Here is an 18,330-nt window from a genome sequence, read left to right on the forward strand (position 1 = left end):
TAATGGAAATCCTAATGTAACTTGATTTCACATTTAATTCTTTCTTTTGCTCCAGGCATCAACTTTAGGTACAAAAATTATTAATGAGGATGGTCTATTCGATCTTATTCGAACTATGCCAGGCAAAAAGTCAAAATATGAGCTGGCAGCTGAAATAGAGGTATGCTTTTTTTGCCTTGGTTTGTTTTTAATTGAAAGGAGTTTGGCTTCTGTTCCAGTAACAGTACCACAACACTCGTCAGTTTGACCTTTTAGGTTAAAAGTGAAAGTTTTTTGTTTGTGAAGACAAATGACTCTACTTGGGAGCTAAAGGTTATTCTCATACTCTGACATTATTCTGCATTTTAGGTACCTGACAGAGCAGGTAATTGCATCTCCTTAGATGGTATCAGGTTGAAACAAGCAATATTCATCCATTCTTTGGAATAAGTAATTGTGACTGATACCATGTGGTACCCAGACAGACCCAGAAATATGTAAACTATTTGTGTACATAGCAGATCTTGTCTTTGTCATACTTGAACTAAGAATATTAAAGGTAATTTTTTCAGGCAATACCAAAAAAGAGGTAATAAGTTTTTTGTTCACATTTAAATTTAGGTTGTAGTGGCTGATAGAATGTTACTAAAATCTGTTAGCTCTAATGTGGTGCATTCATTCCATTAGTGTCCCAGGGAAAAGCAACTCTAAACTTATTAGCTGATCACTTTCTCTCCCTTTGAATTGTTGTCAATGGAGCAACTTTTGCAAGTGTTATTTTGCAAGAGCTTCAAGGGTGTCTGACCCATTTGTTCCAACCTGACAGTCATCATTTTAGCCATGTAGGATGCCTCAGGCTTTGTGAATTAAGAAACTGCTTTTGGAATGACTAGAACACTTCCTGCCTCTTTTTTGTGGGTTGTACTACAGAACCTGGTGACACTGTGTTTGGCTATGCTTTATTTCTCAGAAAGTCTTTCTGTATCTGCTCTTGAAGTTTTTTTAATCACTATATAAGCTTTGTCACTTTTTAAGTACTCCTGTAATTGTTTAAATAAATATGCTGTTTCTTTACTGTATTTTTTCCTTTAATTTCTTTTTAATTTTTTTATGTTTTTAAGGCAAAGAAAGTGGAGTCAAAACCCAAAAAGACACCACAGAAAGCTGAAGCTGGGAAAAGGAATTTTAGCCCCTACAAAAGGGAAGCTAATAATAAAAAATGCAAGTTTACTCCTGAAAAAGGAGAATCCATCAGTTCTGTCAAGAAAGAAACCACTGCTGTTCGAAAACTTACGGACTTTAAATGTCAGACTGTAGAGGAGAAAGAAGCCCCAAAACCAAAGGGGAACTTGGTTTCTGAGGTTAATGAAGATGGCACAGAGAGATTGCTATGGGTAGATAAATATAAGCCTGTATCTCTTAAGGCAATTATTGGACAGCAGGGTGAGCAGAGCTGTGCCAATAAACTGCTCCGATGGCTCAGAAACTGGCACAAGAACACCTTGGAAGATGGACAAGGTGACTGGCCTACTTAATTTTCTCTGTGTTCTTTCATGCTAATCATGCTCCTTGGTTCCCTGGACCACTGAGGGCCTGGGTGGTAGCAGAGCAACTTTAGGAATTGGGAAGAAGGCTGCAGTCAGATGTGGTTTTAGCAGCAATTGAGCCTGAGGTGTTTTTGATGAAATAGTTGTTCATTTATTACCAACCTCCCCACCTGAAAAAAGAGCAGAAAAATGTGTCTCAAAAGATTTTTTCCCCAAGTCTGAGGTTTCATTTTTACAAAAAAATCCCAAAATATCCTAGCTGTGATGTATCTAAAAATGGCCTTGCGCTGAGCCTATTGATTTCTTCCTCAGCAAGAGGAAATAGGTTAGGCACAGCCATCAGTGAAGATACAGGATAAGAGCAGGTCTAAAGGGCTGCTGTCATGAGTGGGCATGAATTGTCAAGGTCCTGGCTCTGGCAAGAAGTGCATGTGTCAAGTAGACAGTTTGTCATCCTATAGACAGGTTTTTCTGTGTTTAAAAGAGGGTTTAAGTTTTAGTTCAGCTGTAGTGGGGGTTTTGTGTGTGGCGTGTTTGGGGTTTGGCTTAATTTGTTTGTGGTGGCATATGGGTTTGGTGGTGTTTTTGGTTTTTTATGTGTATGATGTGGTTGTGAGGCAATTGCTGAAATGGTTATATTACATTAATAGCACTTTTTGGTATTTTTCAGTTCAAAATCACTTCAAGTTATAAACTGTAAGCTGGTTTAAGCTGCTTTTACCTGAGTAGTTAGGATGCAGCTGTGTATGCATCTTTGGATGTTCTTCTTGGGCCTTAAATGAGGAAAAATTCCAATGCTGCTTGATATCTTTAGGAGCACGTAGTTTGTTTTATAATTACATACCTAGGTAAAACCTGAAATATGTTTGTTTTTTGTGGTTTTTTTTTTTTTTTTTTTAGCAAAACCCAGTAAAACTGGAAGCAAAGATGATGGGACAGGCTTTAAAGCAGCATTACTTTCTGGTCCACCTGGAGTTGGTAAAACTACTACAGCTGCTTTGGTTTGTAAGGTAAGCTCATAGTAATGGTTGTTCCCAATGCTTTTTTGTTACATATTAATTCTGAATCTGATTACAGCTATATTGTGTAGGTGGGTATGCTCTGAATGACCAGGGTCTGCTCTCAGCCAGGTTGCACCTGCTCAGAACAAGGTTACAGGTGAAAATATGTGGCTGTTTAGATACCTTTATCAGGTCTGAGGTGAGAAGGTACCAATGGGTGTCTGCATTTCTTTCTGTTACATTGAGAGGAAGCATATCACTGTATGCTGAACGATTGGAAATGATTTTCCAAAATTGTGAGCATTCAGCACTGGTTCTGCAAGTTGGAGAATATTTGCACTTAGTGGGACTCAAATTCTGGGAAGCTTTTTGAAAGCCTAAGGTCATGGTTTTTATTTGTCTAACAGAGAGATATTTCCCAGATTTCTTCTAAATTGAAATGCTACTTCAGGATGAGAGAAAATGACAGGGCTGTGTGTCCATTTCTAAATCTGAATTTAGAATTTTATTGTATAGAGTAACTCTTAATCCTTTTTCCCCCCTTCCCCTTTGAGCATGCCTTTGAACTCTGGGCCAACAGGTTGATGCCATATCTAGAACTAGACTAGGAAAGGTGACTGTGCTGTCTTGGCTCACTTTTTTTTCCTCAAAGCATGGTCTTTTCTGTTTCTGGTTCCCAACCTGGCTTGCTCTCAGCTGCCTCAGGACTCTACAGAGCATTTCTCTGTGCTCCACAGGAAACACCAGCAAAACAGACCAATGCTTTGTGTGCTCAGTGCTGTGTTCTGGCTACCTCTGGCAGGAGAGTTTGCTGATAAAAGAGAAGCTGGGTTAAGTTGTGTCAGGGACTGACAGAAGTGTTAGTGCTGCTGGGGGAGTCATGTGTTTCCTATTGGTTAAATAGTTAAAAACTTCTCTCTCCTGCAGCTTTGAGAGCCATGTGGTATGTTTCTTTGTTATGCAGCTGGAAATACCATGGAGCTTAGCCAGCCTTGACTCACAGTTCTGTTTCTATCCATGCTAGCAGTTCTGTTCATCTTCCAAAATTTAATATGTGCCACTGACTCTAATGCTTCTGCACCCCCCTCAATTAAAACAAAATGAAAATCAAACAAACAATAACAACAAAAAAACCCAACAGCCAACCAACCAAAAAACCCAAAACAAACAAACAAACAAAAATTCAAAAAACACAACCAAAAAACCCCACAACAAAACAAAAAGAATCTCTTTTGGGCCTATCTGTTCCACACGTGGTTATAAGTTTTTTTGAATTGCTAGAGAAGAGGAATATAAGGGGAGAAACTAATTAAAGCTATATGATTTTTCACTGATCTGTGTTCTCACTTTTTATGTGGTTTATGTGTTTGGACCAGGAACTGGGGTATAGCTACGTGGAGCTGAATGCCAGTGACACTCGCAGCAAGAATAGTCTAAAGGAAGTAGTTGCTGAGTCACTTAACAACACCAGCATCAAAGACTTCTGTTCTGGTGCGTCTGTTGTTTGAATGAGACTTTTGTTTTTTTAAGAGTCTGCTTAGAGGAAGGACAGAGCTTCCTTATTACACGTTAGGAATTTACCTTGTCAGGTGGAGGGACCTGGCTCTAATAGGGGTGGGTTCATGTAGTAAGCTGTTATATTTCTTCTTCAATTTAGAATTAAATCCTGCTATTATAGAATGAGTTGTTAATCTGCACAAACTACTCAAGAACTCTGCAGTTGCTTCTCTGTTCCACAGGACTTGGTTCTAAGAAGATGACAGGAGGTTATAGTCTGGTCTGTGAACATAGATTCATGTGATCAAGTGGCAGAGCCACCGCCTCAGTTGCCTAGGATTGGGTTATCTTACTTAGCATTGGGTAAAACTCTGAGCAGGACTCCTTTATTCCCATCTCATTTTCTTATCCATATTCATTTTCAGGTGCATCTTCATCAGTTAGCGGGAAACATGTATTGATCATGGATGAAGTGGATGGTATGGCAGGCAATGAAGACAGAGGAGGGATTCAGGTGAAGCCACTGTAGTTCCCAGCTAATGCCATTGCCAAGAGAGTGTGTCATATATCACACAAGATAGTTAAGCCACTCTGTCCTCAAGCCATGGTCCATAAACAAACTCTCTGCAGAGTACAGTGACATGTTTTAGAAGCCTGTCTTTGTGTAAGAATTGTGCTTTGGTAGATGGGGGAAAAAGGATACTTGTGTAGAAGAAGCCTGGAGTAATGAACTTGAGTGTGTGCACTTCAGAACAGGTACATTTATCCTAAGGTCTCTAAGGTGACATCTCCCTGCAGTGGGAGGTTCATAATCTGGCTGGGACTGTTGCTCTTTTGCATAGGCAGTAACACTGAGTAATGTGTGGCACAGGCAGCAGCATCCTTTGTTCTCTTTAGTAGCTCCAGTTTTAGCTTCTGAGGATTTCCTATAGCCATGTGCAGTGCTTTGATGGTGAAGGGCATACAGATTTTTAGCTCAGATGCAGGAATGAAACTGAGCTGAATTTCACCTTCATTAGAGCTAGCTAAGTTTGTTCTGGTAAGCCTAAAAATGATGAAGCCTCTTGGAGCAGGGATGAACTGGTCTTTTTACTTTCTGCTTTTTCATTCTTTGTGGCAGGGTGCAGCCAGAAAGCTGTGTGTGCCCTCTGGGCATAAGCCAGGTCAAACTGGCCTTTGGAGAAATGAATCTACTTCTCTAGGTGGACAGCTGTACTCGGGGCTATTGGTCTTCATTGCTTCTTGAAGACAGTTCCAAGCATAACTGCTGGAAGTATGCAGTGAAAGTGGGTAGGCAGTAGATCTCTTGCAGCTGAATAGAACAGGAATTGAAAAATGTTCAAGGGGCAATGTTCAATGGCAAGGGGCTAGGTTTGCACTGTGTAGAAATGTGATTACAGCAGGAGTGTTATGGACTTGGCACCTGTCAAGGATCTGATTTAAGGCAGGGACTAATGCTGCTTGGTATGACATTCCAATTGTTCTTAGTGTCCAGGTTATCTGATGGAATGGTAATGTGTTTAAATTACAGGAGCTGATTGGTTTGATCCGACACACAAAGGTACCCATCATTTGTATGTGCAACGACCGCAACCACCCTAAAATGCGCTCCTTGGTCCACTACTGCTTGGATCTTCGTTTTCAGAGACCTCGTCTGGAACAGATCAAAGTAAGTAGGCTGTGGCTTTATGGACTGCACTGAATTGCCATCAGTAACTTCATGTGCCAGCGTTTATTCAGAATTGGATACACCACTTAATCGATCATCTCAGTGAGTAATTGCTTTTCAGAATGAATTGCCTGAGGTTTTCCTCCCAAAGCCTTTTGGATTTTAGATGTCTGTTTTAAGAATATATCCAAAATGGCTTTTTATAAACAAACATGGTCTTTTTTACACCAATGCTAAATGATGGTTTATGATTATGAGAGAAAATTTGAGCTATATGTGCTTTAAAAATTTAGAAAAAATATGCAGTGCTCTTTCATAGATGTGTCAGTATGTTCTGCTGGGGCAAGAATTCACAGGAATTACCTAGTGACAATTTCTTAATTGTGATTACAGGGTGCCATGATGTCTATTGCATTTAAAGAAGGTTTAAAAATTCCCCCGCCTGCAATGCAAGAGATAATCCTGGCAGCAAATCAGGACATCAGACAGGTCAGTACCCATTCAGCATCAGTAACCATTCAGATAGCAGATTATATACATTGAATTCAAAGTATTTGAATACTATTTTTATGTATAAAGATCAGACTCTTACTGCTGGAGTCTTCCATTTAAATTCTATTATGCTACCAAATTGTGCATTTTGTTCTTTAGGTTTTACATAATCTTAATATGTGGTGTGCAAAAGACAAATCACTGACTTATGATGAGGCTAAAACAGATGCCAGCAGAGCCAAAAAGGACATAAAACTGGTAAGTGTCAAATACTGGATTGGCTTTTACTGTCGTATTCTGATATAGTCACTAGGCTTTATAAGGATCTTTTGAACTGAAGCACTGAATAAAGCCTAGGTGCCAAGAGCTATCACATTTGCACAAATAGTTGAAGAGTAGTATATCAAGGACTGAATATTTTGATATACTCGAGTATATTTTGATATACTCATCTCTTATGTAAGATGGAATTAGGAAGCTCATACTTCCCATCCTTTGTTCTCTGTTTAGGAGATAATTCTCTTAATATCAAAAATAAAATACAGTTCTTAAAACTGGTGAAGTTCTAGGGTGGAAATACTGATTGAGGAGTTCGTACTGATGAGTCAAGATACTTCTAGATACTAATTTTGTTGATAACTGTGCTATGACTTACTTTCTGTGTTGACCTTCTAGCTGCTGACTTCTTGAAATGTCATTTATTTAGGGCCCTTTTGATGTAGTCCGGAAGGTTTTTGCTACTGGAGAGGAGGCTGCCCGTATGTCTCTTATAGACAAATCAGATCTTTTCTTCCATGACTATTCACTAGCACCTCTCTTTGTCCAAGAGAACTATGTGCATGTGAAACCAGCTGCTGCTGGGTGAGTTACTCCAAATCCTAAATTGACATAGGCTTTTGTGTCAGGGAGTCAAAGAAGACTAAAACCTATCTGGATGTTTCTGCTTTGTAATAAAGTCAACTTCATTTTTTTTCCAGAGGTAATTTAAAAAAGCACTTGGTGCTCTTGAGTAGAGCAGCTGATAGTATATGTGATGGTGATATAGTGGACAGACAGATTCGTAGCAAGCAGAACTGGAATCTTCTTCCAACACAGGTGAGCACTTAGCACTCATTTTATGTTAAGGGGGAGGGGTATCCAGTGTTAAAGGTGGATCTGTGGAAATTGGTGTTTCAGTATAGTTATATGATCTGTATAGTTCATACTTCGTGTAATATTTCGTTCCACTGGTGATCAGAAGAGTTTACTATATCCATGTTGTTGAGCCCATGCTGCAACATGAAATGAAGTCTTCTGAAACTTGGAAAAGTTGGACTGTCACAAAGCATAGAAGCACATGGTGTGTAACACTTGTCCTGTTACAAGCCTGCTCTGTCCTTCCTCTCACCAGGGTAGGATTTCTCTCAAAGCATAGAGGACTGAAGCTTGGTCACTGTACTTCTTTTAATGCTCATTGAAACACTGACAAGACTTGTGCTTAAAGGATTATGACTGGCATCAGAGAATGCATTGTAGGTGAAATTGGAAGGCACCTCTGGATGTCATCTAGTTCACCCCTCTGCTCAGTACAGGTCCAAAGAGCTGAATTGCTTAGGAACATAGCTGACTTGATGTAGATTGCAGTGTTCTTTGGAAATGTCTGCTTCACCATATCTTTGTGTTGGAGATCAGTTGTTTGTGTGAAGTCAGCTATTTGACTGCACTCTAAACTAGACTTGAGAAAAGGCTGTGCTTTTGTGTTGTTTGTTTTTGGGGTTTTTTGGGGGTTTGTGGTTTGTTTGTTTGGTTTTTTTTCTACCCAGATAACTTCACAGGTATTTTAGAACATGATAATGAACAGGGTGGTACAAGGGGTGAAGCTGTAACCTAACAGGGATTGACCAGAAATAAGCAATTGAGAGAATTCTTTCAAAATAAGCTGTTTCTACTGTGGCCCTGTGTTGACTACCCCTCTTCATTGGGGATGGTGCAGTGCAGGGTAGTGTGTCATGGTGTCCACGAGACTTTCAGTGTGATTTGAGTTTGGCATGTGTGTTATTTTTTCAGGCTATTTATGCAAGTGTTCTCCCAGGGGAGCTGATGAGGGGTTACATGTCCCAGTTTCCTGTCTTTCCCAGCTGGCTGGGGAAATTTTCATCCACAGGCAAACATGATCGTATCATTCAAGAACTGGCAATGCACATGAGTCTCAGGTAGTACTGACATTCCTCTGATACAGTTCTTTCTTGTACAGTTCATTACCTACCATCAGTTCCTTGCTGTGCTTGGTGCAAACAAGTGACACATCCATGTATTCTGTGAATGTGTCCCTGTGTCATTGGTGACGCTTTTCTCAGTGCTTAATTTGTACAAGTCAATCACAAGTACCTTGCATTTTTCTTTTTTCCCCTGAAGTTAGAGATGAGTTTCTCAGTTAGAGATGTGTTTCCCCAAACTGTTTGGTGTTCAAATACCTTGCATTGGTTATTCCCTAATGAAGGTATGGCAAAAGGAATGGCACAGTACAACTTGCAGTTAGCTCTTAAGGCAGCAGATTGTTGATTTGTTGAGGGCCTCCTTACCTATTTGTTCTTGTCTTTAGAAGCCAGTGGTGCTGGTTGGACAGTTTACTTACTCAGTACTTTATTTTCACTTTGACAAAGAACTCAGACATGCAAGAGGACAGTAAATATGGAATATTTGTCGTATTTGCGGGATGCACTTGTCCAGCCATTGAAAGACTTTGGAGCAGATGGTGTACAACAAGCTATAACATTTATGGACTCTTACTGCTTGATGAAAGAAGATGTTGAAAATATCATGGAAATAAGCACGTGGGGAGGCAAACCCAGTCCTTTTTCAAAGCTGGATCCCAAGGTAATTTTTTTGTCAGTGAATTTTTTTGTCTTCTTCCATATCTTAAAAAAGAAATCTAGAATAATTGCTATGGTGTGGATGTGCTTTGGAAAGGCTGAAGTTGGTGGAGCAGCTTAACCATAATTGATAGCAAGCTTTGTAAATCAGCTGTCAAACATACCACTAAGTTCAGGGCTAAGTCCTAAAAGATAATCAGGCTGTGCTTCACTCAGTAGTCTTACACTTTTTGTTCCTGGTGTAAAGGATTCCTAGGAGTCAGTTGTGTCTTGGGTATAGAAGCAGAACACAGGAAGGACAGGGAAAGCTGGTACCTTGCTACAAGGAAGGCTGTAAGGTCTGTGTGCTTCAGGCACAGCCCTGCCTGTCTACTATCCTGCAAAGGAGGAGGCATGCACAGCTGTCTGTGTTAGGCAGCAGGCACTGCCTTCAGAGGCTGCCTTGCAGCTTGCATCTTTCCCAGTCCTGTTAGACAGAACTGCCAGACCTGGGGTGCTTCATGTGCTGCTCTTCCAGCATCCAGCTACTGCACTCCAGTGGTACAAGGTGAGCTTAAGCTCAGATTGCTTTTACAAACTAGGCAGATGTAATCTGAAACAGGTCAGGTGCTGATGGAAAGAGAAGAACCTGCTGGTAACTAAACCTACACTGCTGTCAGGTTTTTTCCCCTAGTCTGAATATGCTGCTTAGTGTGGCAAGGGTACAGTGCTGCTGAAGGGGCTGTGGTGTGACTGTGCTGAAATAATTGTAGGCCTAAGCAAGAAGCATCTGAAGATACACACTTTATTGAGGATTATGTAGGACTTCTTTAAAAAGACCCTTCACCATACAGATCTTAAATGCTTTCTGTGTCCTTTTGAGAGAGTGTAATCTTATATATATCTTTGGGCATGTCTTTCCAAAGGAAAGTTGATGTGGAATCCCTCATTAAGTCAGTTAGCTAAACTGATTCTCAGTTTCTTTCCTTCCACCCTGCCAGGTCAAAGCAGCTTTTACACGTGCCTACAACAAAGAGGCACATCTGACTCCATATTCACTTAGTGCTGTCAAGGCATCTAAAAGGCAGTCAGGATCTGCAGCGACCTTAGATCTGAGTGAAGACTTGACTGTGGAAGAGATCCAGTCTGATGAGGATGAGCAGGATACTGTTGAGAGTGATGCAATGATTAAGGTGATGTAATTTCCTCAGTATTAAACAACCTCACTGAAGTGTTGGGGCTTTTTTGTTTTAGTTACCTTTCTCTGACTTTTAAGATCATCTTAATGCATTAAGAAAAAAAATCACAGTAGATATTAAATAATCTCTCAATTTTTAAATTTTTAAGTGGTGGTACTGTGGAAAAGTCTAAGTTACTTCCATCCATTCTCTTATTGGACCAAAGTGAGACATCACTTCAAATCTAAAATTCTGCATCCAATTCCAAAACTTAGTAATGTTTCAAGTGTTGATGAGGATGGTGCCAGTGGCAAGGAGTCACCAGAGGCCTGTGCCTGTGGTTCCTACAGATGACAATTCTATTAATACCTTTGTAGATATCACCAAATGGGGACCCTTAAAGACTGAATATGGTAGTCTGTATTTTCCGTGGCATTTAGAAACTTCAACCTGAAAGGGGAGGCAAAGAGGTGTCTTTTTCCTTAACACTGTCTACATTTTGACCTAAACTTTTTTCAGCTGGATTTTAAACTGCCTCTATATTTCTGTTTGTAGCAAAAAAAGGTGAAATCTTCCAAGCTGCCAAAAAGAGAGAAAAATGAAGAAACAACAAAAAAAGAAGGGAAAAGAAAAGAGAAAACAAGACATTTAGAGTAAAACCTTGCTTTGGACACAGCTTTGCGTATCTAACTTCTACCAGGAACATGAAATAGATCCAGTGCTGCTGCTGGGAAAATAGAACCAGTGCGTTGAAAATGCTCCTCTTATAGAGGTGCTGTAGCTCTTGTGCTCTCACACTGCTGTGCTTATTCCTGAAATGGTACATGTTACAAGCTATAACTGTCCTTGTGCAACAGACACCAGGTGTGTGAAATGCTGAAAATGTCATGCTTGGTTACCTGGCATTTCTGCTGAGTCTTCCTAGGACTTCACTACTTTTTTTTTTTAATCTAAATCCCCTGACGTTATGTGGTGAAGTCTTGTAAATAGTACATGATGCAAAAACCCCATACGTAAATGACTTATTTGTACATTATAGAAATTAAGCAGTATATAAAATTACAATAAAATGTTTCACAGGACTCTTTTAAAGCTTTGGTTAAATTAATGGAGTGTTCTCTCCTGTCTCCCTCCTTTATTCCATGGTTTTGTCTTTCCTTCACATACGTGATGTGGCATTCCCCTTTTCCTACAACTTCCCTTTTGTTCACTTAGAGACACAGAAAAGCAGTGAGGGATTTACTTCCAAAACTTGAGTAGTCTGTACTTGTATGAGTTATATCTTTAATCAAAACCAGGAAAGAATATTTAAAGAGTAAAAAATGTTTAACTGAAAATATTCGTAACATTTCAGAACTGATACTGAAAAAGAGAACAGTAGGGAGGTGTTTTTTTTTTTTCTACAAAGATGGCCCAGTGGTTTGTCTTTGGTGCAGATGAAATGCAGATTTTGTTTGTAATAATTATCAGCTTTATTACTACAATAAACCAAAGTACAAAATTTATTAACAGCTAAATAGTTACAGATATCACAAAATAGAAGTGACATGGCTGTTATTAGGCCTTTCTGGGGAAGAGGTGTGTGATGTACTGATAGAGCTTTCCTTGCTGCTTGCCAGCCAACACAAGCAGTTCTGGAAATAAACAGAGGTGGTTAATTATATTCTGAGACACTGTGATAGCAGATCATGAAAAATAAAATCAACTAAAAATTCCCCAAAAGAACTTGAGTGCATTACTGTGATCTACAGCTGAGATTTCATATAAGGTTTGCAATAGTAAATTGCAATTATTGAATTTAAAAAATCAAATTATTGAAATTTTTAACGTTGATGAACATTGTTAACTCATTTTCAGTTACCATTAAAAAAAAAAAAAGTCTTGGATCTAAGTCTTTAGTATAGACAGAGCCATGCTCTCATTCTTAGAAGGATGAGTATTTCAGGGCAATACTTGTTGCTGTTATCCTGGGATAGATACTGTTAAATAGACAAGTTAAGGTCATGTAACCTGCATTTTAGATTTGCTCCTTCCAGTTAGTACCCCTCTTGCTCTCTCTCCTTCCCCCCCACCCATTAAACCCATGCTGGAAGAGCTGGAGAAGTTTGGATGATGCTGAGATCTTCAACCTGTTCTCTGTGCTACTCAAACACACCTGGTGTTCAGGAACATGTTCCAAACCAGAACAGCTTGTGGATGCTAATGTGGTCATAGGGGTAAACTGAGTTAAAGCACAATTTAACAACCAGGTTACTTGCAGTAGCAACAAAACCTACTGGTGTTTGCATGCCAGAGGGCAAATAGGTGATAGAAGTGGGTCTCAAGTTATCTGAGACATTGAGCCAGGCTCTAGGTTAAGATTTCCTTACTAGGAAAAACTCCAGAACTGTCTAGAATGAACCCTGTTAAGTAAAAAGTACAGACTGTAGGCCATACCTGAATTTATTTGTCCTCATCTACTTTGAGGTACTCTGTGCAGTCATTTATTTTCTTAAGATCAACAATGTTAATCCTTTCAGAACACATGGGACACACATTTTCAGTCTGTAAGAGGCTGTTTTAAAGAAAGAGTAACTGGTCAAAAGTGAATTCTAACATTTTACAAAGGAAGTTGGGCCGAGGCACAAAGCCTAGAGCAGAGTTCTGAGCAGTGCTATGTAACAAGTGCAGGACAGAGCAACGCTTCTGTCTACGTTTTCACCATTTGAGAACAAACACCATGGGAAGGCTGCTGTTTGCATTTAAACATATAACAAAGGAGGTTTTAGCAGCTCCTGAGTTCCTGACATGGGAACAGAGCTATCCCATCCCATCGTCACATGTGATTATCAGGGACGAGACATTATTGCTGTCTTTGTACCCAATTCCATGTGCATTTTGTTTTGGTGATTGCTGGTGCACCTGTGTTCCTGTCCTGCCCCCATATCAGGCCTTCTTCCTGGACAGAGCTGAGAACTTAACACAAGCTCACCATCCATATTCATTATTGTTCCTGCTGGAGCCCTGCATCACTGGCCCAATTCTTCTCTCATATCCTATTATTTTAGTTAACTTTGAAGCAATGTTCTGTGAGTGTCTAAGGTGCAATTACCAAGTAAGGGGAATTCCTCTTCTACCCAGCCCAGCTGTTACATGTTTTTAGTACCAAATGATCCATTAGATGCTAAAATATGAACAAACAATGGAATACTGCAAAAGAAAAAAAAAATCCCAACTTACCTTTTGAATTCTGTGTAGAGGGCAGGAAAGTCACAGTGTGGGCAAACTGTCCAGTCATCCCGTACCATGTGCCGACCCTGCACACAGAAACTGCAGGTAACTGAGGGGCAAGTGCTGCCTGGCTACAGAGCAGTTGCTTTTGGACCTGTTATTATGTGAAGGTATCAGCAACTGAGTTCTAAGATCTTGAATTAAAAGCCCCATATATGTGTTACTGTAGCTTGATTACTGTGTATATTCTGTAACTAGAAAAGGAGCTCTCACAGATGCAGTGGGAGTGAGGAATTTGCATTCCTCTTTTAGAAATGGAAATCTAGGAATATACTGAATTGCAGTGTTTAAAATTCTTTTACTTTGGCAATTCTAGAATGGTATCTGTAGATCTGTATCCAGAGCTGTACCTAAATCTGCTGGCATTTTTGGTGTTGTATGTGACATACCAAAAATGCCCCCAAAGCAACAGCACCTAAGCCCAGTAGGTCACATCAGCAGTCAAGTTTGTGAGCCTGCCTGGCCTTTGCCTCTTTACATTTTCTCTTTTTTGCTACAGTTTACTAGTTTATTTTTGATAGAAGGAATTTGTATGTATCTTTTTAATGCTATAAAAATCCAGCAGCACCTTGAACTATACCAAGACATTTATGCTCTAATACAATATGCAACAGCAGACTTTTGACACTGACTCTCATTAGATATTTGAAAATGCCACAGTCTTAATGTCTACAAACAACTGTGACATAAACAAACTGTGGTCAAGATGGAGCCTAAATAAATATTGTGCAACATAAATGTGTACATTGTGTTTGGCTTATAAAGTTATATTTAAACCCCTTTGTTTTCCTAAAGATATTACTTCTAAAGTATACCTGTTACCTTATTCTGCTAAACCAATAGTGCAAAACGATCCCCACATAATGGATATTAATTTTTTTTGGTGAGACTTAATTCTTTAGTTTTAATAAAGAATGTTAACTCTAACATTTGTTTCTTGTTCAAGTAAATTCCCTTCTTTCCCCTGCAATTTTAGTATGACAATTCACGTGAACCCAGTAAAAATTATGTTAGTTATACATAATTACATATGTATATGTATATGTAGCTGTACAGTAACTTCCACCAGGAATGTATGCCATCCCTACCTTTTCAGTGTACTCTAAAGAAACAAAAAATGTTAGAACCTCTCATTTCTGTAGGGATGAGTAATGTAAGAAATGTTGAAGTCACTGCCTGAAGCATTAGCATTGGGTGTGCTTAAAAATTCCCCAAAACAGCTTTTTGAAGTTTTGTTGGTTTTTTTGTTCAGTTGGTTGATTTGGTTTTTAAATTTCTTTAAATTTTAAGTCTTGGTAGCTTAGGGGAGGAGAGCTGTGCCATCCACAAGCTCCTCTACATGGAAAAGGAAAGAGGGACTTCTGTTAGTTCTCTGAGCACTAGAGCCCCTGGGCAAATGGCTGAGCTGGGAAGGGATCAGCAGCACTAGCCTGGGTTCTCCCAAGTGCACCAACTGCCCCAAGTGTGCGTGCTGGGGATTCCTGGTGCTGCACCTGCTTTCTCAGGAAGGTGAAGTCTCCCAGAATGACTTCCTGAATTTACTGGCACCATCAAGTGCCTGCTACTTGTAGGTGGCAAGTGAGGACACTCTTTTGATAGTCAAAGACAAAAAGAAATTTGCCAGCAGATTAGAAAAACCCATAAATGCATAAAAATATCTAGCTTGGATCCACTAGCAAACTGAAGAAGTTCAAATAAACTTATTTTAGAAGGGAAAGCAGCTTTGCCTTTACTGTCACAGTGCAGAAAGCACAGCAGACACTCACAGTTGCAATGCAGTATGGAAGGTTGTTTTTACAGCTGGGACACAGTAGTTCACACTCTGGGAGTTGGAAAGCACAGTAGGGACAGGCTGTTGTTGGCTCTTCTATCTCACTTGTGTCCCGACGTCTAAAACATAGATACAGCTGTGAATAAAACCCTCAAGCTGATTGAACTTAACAAAGCTGTTTTACAATGCCTTTGATATTTAGCAAGTGTTTTTCCTTTGAGTTACTTGCATAGCTTCCAGCTGCTATTTTACATTCTATTAGCTCCTTCCTTTTAACTATCACCCAAGCTTCATCAGAATCATGTCAACTCAGAAATAATAGGCAATTTTCCCTTTAATTAGAAACGCCATCACCTTTTAAAAGGTGTAACTAATCCTAACACTTTATAACATTTCAAAACTCAGGGTCTATATGTATTGACTATAAAGCTATGGTTCCTTGTTTCAGAGTTTTTCTGTGGCAGGACCACAAAGAACTGGAGTACCAAAAAACTGGCTTCCTGATAGGATTATAGAACTTCTAACTGCCTCCAAAAAGGCAGAAGAGTAGTAAGAAGAGTTTCAGAGAAACACCATAAAAACTAGTATCCATAAAAAAGCTATGTAAGATGAGACTCTTCAGGTCCTGGAAAGATATAACTGATAGAAGGGAAATAAATAAAACATGGAGATGTTTAAAATCATAAATGACACAGAAAAGGGTAAATCTCTCCCAAGAGGAAAACAACAAGGCCTTAAACTAGCTAGAGACCAGTCTTGACACAATGGAACTTGTTGCAGGAATCAACTGTCATTAAATATTTACAGGAGTTTAAGCAGAGCGATTCGATAAGCTCATGGAGAGCTTACAGACTTCATAAATAAATACCTAAACCACCAGTATGAGCTCAGCAGATCACTGAACCTTGGTTAGAGCCTAGTAGAATAAATGACAAAAGTGTTGCATATGCTTGCCCTGCTCTTCTACAATAACCTATGCTTCCTCCTCTGGCAGAAAATATTGACTAGGATCAAAACAAAACTTCAGATAAGGAAGAAAATGTCAGGAATGAATATATTTTATTTGCCCTCCCATTCTATTTCATCTTAGTCATTTAGTCATCTAAATTAAAGAAGAGCACAATGCTGCTGCTGTAATAGCCAAGAGTTTGGCTGTGGAGTCTCAACTAGAAACCAACTAAACCTGTCTGGCTGCACTTGTGTCTGTAGGGAGAAGATGGTTAGGAAGACTATTGCTGGTTAGGAAGCATTTTAAATGCACCTTGCATTTAAGGCTTATCACATTCAAAGGAAAATTTTAAATCTCAAGGGTGGAAAATGGTTCTTAGCCTTTCAAATATAAGACAGTGGAATAATGTGAAAACAGTCTACAGGCTTTATGATCAAAAACAGCATTGCAAATAAAGCCTTGAAATAAAAGCTGTGTGCACTTGATTAGCATCACTCACCTGACCATTGTTTCAATTTTCTTTTTGTATTTTGGATCTATTTTACTCCGATACTCTGGTCTCATCAACATAGCAGCAAAACTGAAGGCTGAGTTTTTCAACCCTGCTCGGTGACATTCAATCACAGCTGAAGTCAAGATTGGCACAATATCTGTAATAGAATGAAACAATGATGTCAAATATTTATTTACCAATAATAATGTTTAAAACCTTTAAGCAAATACAGCTAAAAAAGTACTGATGGAAAAGACTATTTTCTACTTTGTCATGGTACACAGCTGCACAATTTGGGGTATTCCTGGAACCATGTACAAGAAAACCATTGTTTCACCTCTCACTGCCTCACACTCCTGAAGTTCAGCATGGCAGCAAGAATGTTTTGATTTTAACCATTCCTCCCAAATCTTGTCTGCACTCTTTAAAGCCTACCTTGTAGTGTACATTTTCCATGTACCCAAAAATATTTTTTAAAAAAGATCAACTAAAATTTTGTGATGAAGTCCCAGAACCAGTCAGTTCATTACACACAATCCTAAGACTGTGTGTGGTTCAGGCTGCTCAGTACTGCAGTGAAGTGAGGACAGATGGAAGTGCTGGTGAGGATCCCATCCTGGAGGCTGTGTATGGAAGAGCTGCCTGGAGGAGGATGCAGAGCACACTGTGTAGTTACACTCTGTTGTTGCCCACAGGGGGAGGATGAACCTTGCAGTGCAGTGCTGATTAATGAGTTACCCTGCAGAGCACAGCTCCCCTGCTGTCAGCACTTACGTGATGGGAACTTGCTGATGTTGTTGGCTACACGTATAAGCATCCGTGCTCCCTTCATGTGATCACCACGTTTCACGTGAATCTGAAACGCAGCAAACAAACCACATTTACTGCAGCCATTGGAGAGTGATTCCTGCAGCCTCTTCTTGGCAATCATTCATCCTGCTGGGAGCTGCGTGCCAACAGCTCCTTCATGAATCTGAGCAGAGCTGGACTACAGAAGGGACCAGAGACCTCAGCATGGCTCTTCCCCAGTCTTTCTGGCCTTCAGCCCACCACTTGCAGCTCTTGCCTCACTGCTGGTAGAGAGGGAGGCTGAAGCTGGCTGTAGGAATGGATATCCTGATGGGTATCCATGGGTTAACAAACAAAAATCATTTGAGCTCCTGCTTAATTTCATTTACAGAAAAGCAGTGATCTGTTTATGGATAATAACCTCAAATACAACAACAACAATAATAAATAGTTGTAGCATAGTATTTGTATGCAGGAATGCAAAAGAAAAGCAAGAAGCCATATGTAATTTTCAATTATTCAGTATTTAAAAAAAGAATATGCTACTCAAAGAGGCAGAAACAACTATGGATTGTGCTCCTGAAGCTTGCTGTTAGCAAGCACTTGGATTCTGTGATACAATCTATACGACAATATAATTTATGTACACAGAACATTCATACACAGTTCAATAAATCAGACACTGTGCAACTTACATATAAATTCAATTTCTCAGTTCCTTACCTTCACTAAAATATAGCTGTGTAGAATCATAAGGTTTGTAGCCATTTCAGAAGAAATTTTAATCTTCTGGGTCTTTAACTCTGAATACATACTGAAAAGAACATCACGTGCATTTCGATAGTTCCCTTAAAAAAACCCAAA

At 39.5% G+C, this 18,330-nt stretch overlaps 2 protein-coding genes across 3 annotated transcripts in view; one reads left to right on the forward strand and one right to left on the reverse strand.

Moving 5' to 3' along the window:
* The window catches only part of RFC1 (replication factor C subunit 1), a 33,851-nt gene extending 22,575 nt beyond the window's left edge, over positions 1-11,276 (forward strand). For both annotated transcript variants that reach the window (XM_053940210.1, XM_053940211.1), the window contains exons 12-25: positions 56-160; positions 1,101-1,497; positions 2,427-2,536; positions 3,904-4,018; positions 4,450-4,538; positions 5,556-5,693; positions 6,087-6,182; positions 6,345-6,443; positions 6,892-7,046; positions 7,163-7,280; positions 8,232-8,377; positions 8,828-9,041; positions 10,018-10,209; positions 10,750-11,276. In XM_053940210.1, the coding sequence (XP_053796185.1) occupies positions 56-160; positions 1,101-1,497; positions 2,427-2,536; positions 3,904-4,018; positions 4,450-4,538; positions 5,556-5,693; positions 6,087-6,182; positions 6,345-6,443; positions 6,892-7,046; positions 7,163-7,280; positions 8,232-8,377; positions 8,828-9,041; positions 10,018-10,209; positions 10,750-10,851 (2,076 nt within the window). In that variant the 3' untranslated portion in view covers positions 10,852-11,276. The remainder of the gene's footprint in view (positions 1-55; positions 161-1,100; positions 1,498-2,426; positions 2,537-3,903; positions 4,019-4,449; positions 4,539-5,555; positions 5,694-6,086; positions 6,183-6,344; positions 6,444-6,891; positions 7,047-7,162; positions 7,281-8,231; positions 8,378-8,827; positions 9,042-10,017; positions 10,210-10,749) is intronic.
* A 404-nt stretch (positions 11,277-11,680) lies between these two features.
* WDR19 (WD repeat domain 19) overlaps positions 11,681-18,330 on the reverse strand; it is a 37,072-nt gene continuing 30,422 nt past the window's right edge. Inside the window, exons 30-36 of the mRNA XM_053940209.1 lie at positions 18,190-18,314; positions 17,452-17,533; positions 16,684-16,834; positions 15,231-15,354; positions 13,414-13,490; positions 12,631-12,748; positions 11,681-11,828 (exon numbers count right to left, since the gene is read on the reverse strand). Of these exons, the coding sequence (XP_053796184.1) occupies positions 12,637-12,748; positions 13,414-13,490; positions 15,231-15,354; positions 16,684-16,834; positions 17,452-17,533; positions 18,190-18,314 (671 nt within the window). The 3' untranslated portion in view covers positions 11,681-11,828; positions 12,631-12,636. The remainder of the gene's footprint in view (positions 11,829-12,630; positions 12,749-13,413; positions 13,491-15,230; positions 15,355-16,683; positions 16,835-17,451; positions 17,534-18,189; positions 18,315-18,330) is intronic.

Source organism: Vidua chalybeata, chromosome 4 (assembly GCF_026979565.1).
Source record: "Vidua chalybeata isolate OUT-0048 chromosome 4, bVidCha1 merged haplotype, whole genome shotgun sequence".
Classification (NCBI taxonomy): domain Eukaryota; kingdom Metazoa; phylum Chordata; class Aves; order Passeriformes; family Viduidae; genus Vidua; species Vidua chalybeata.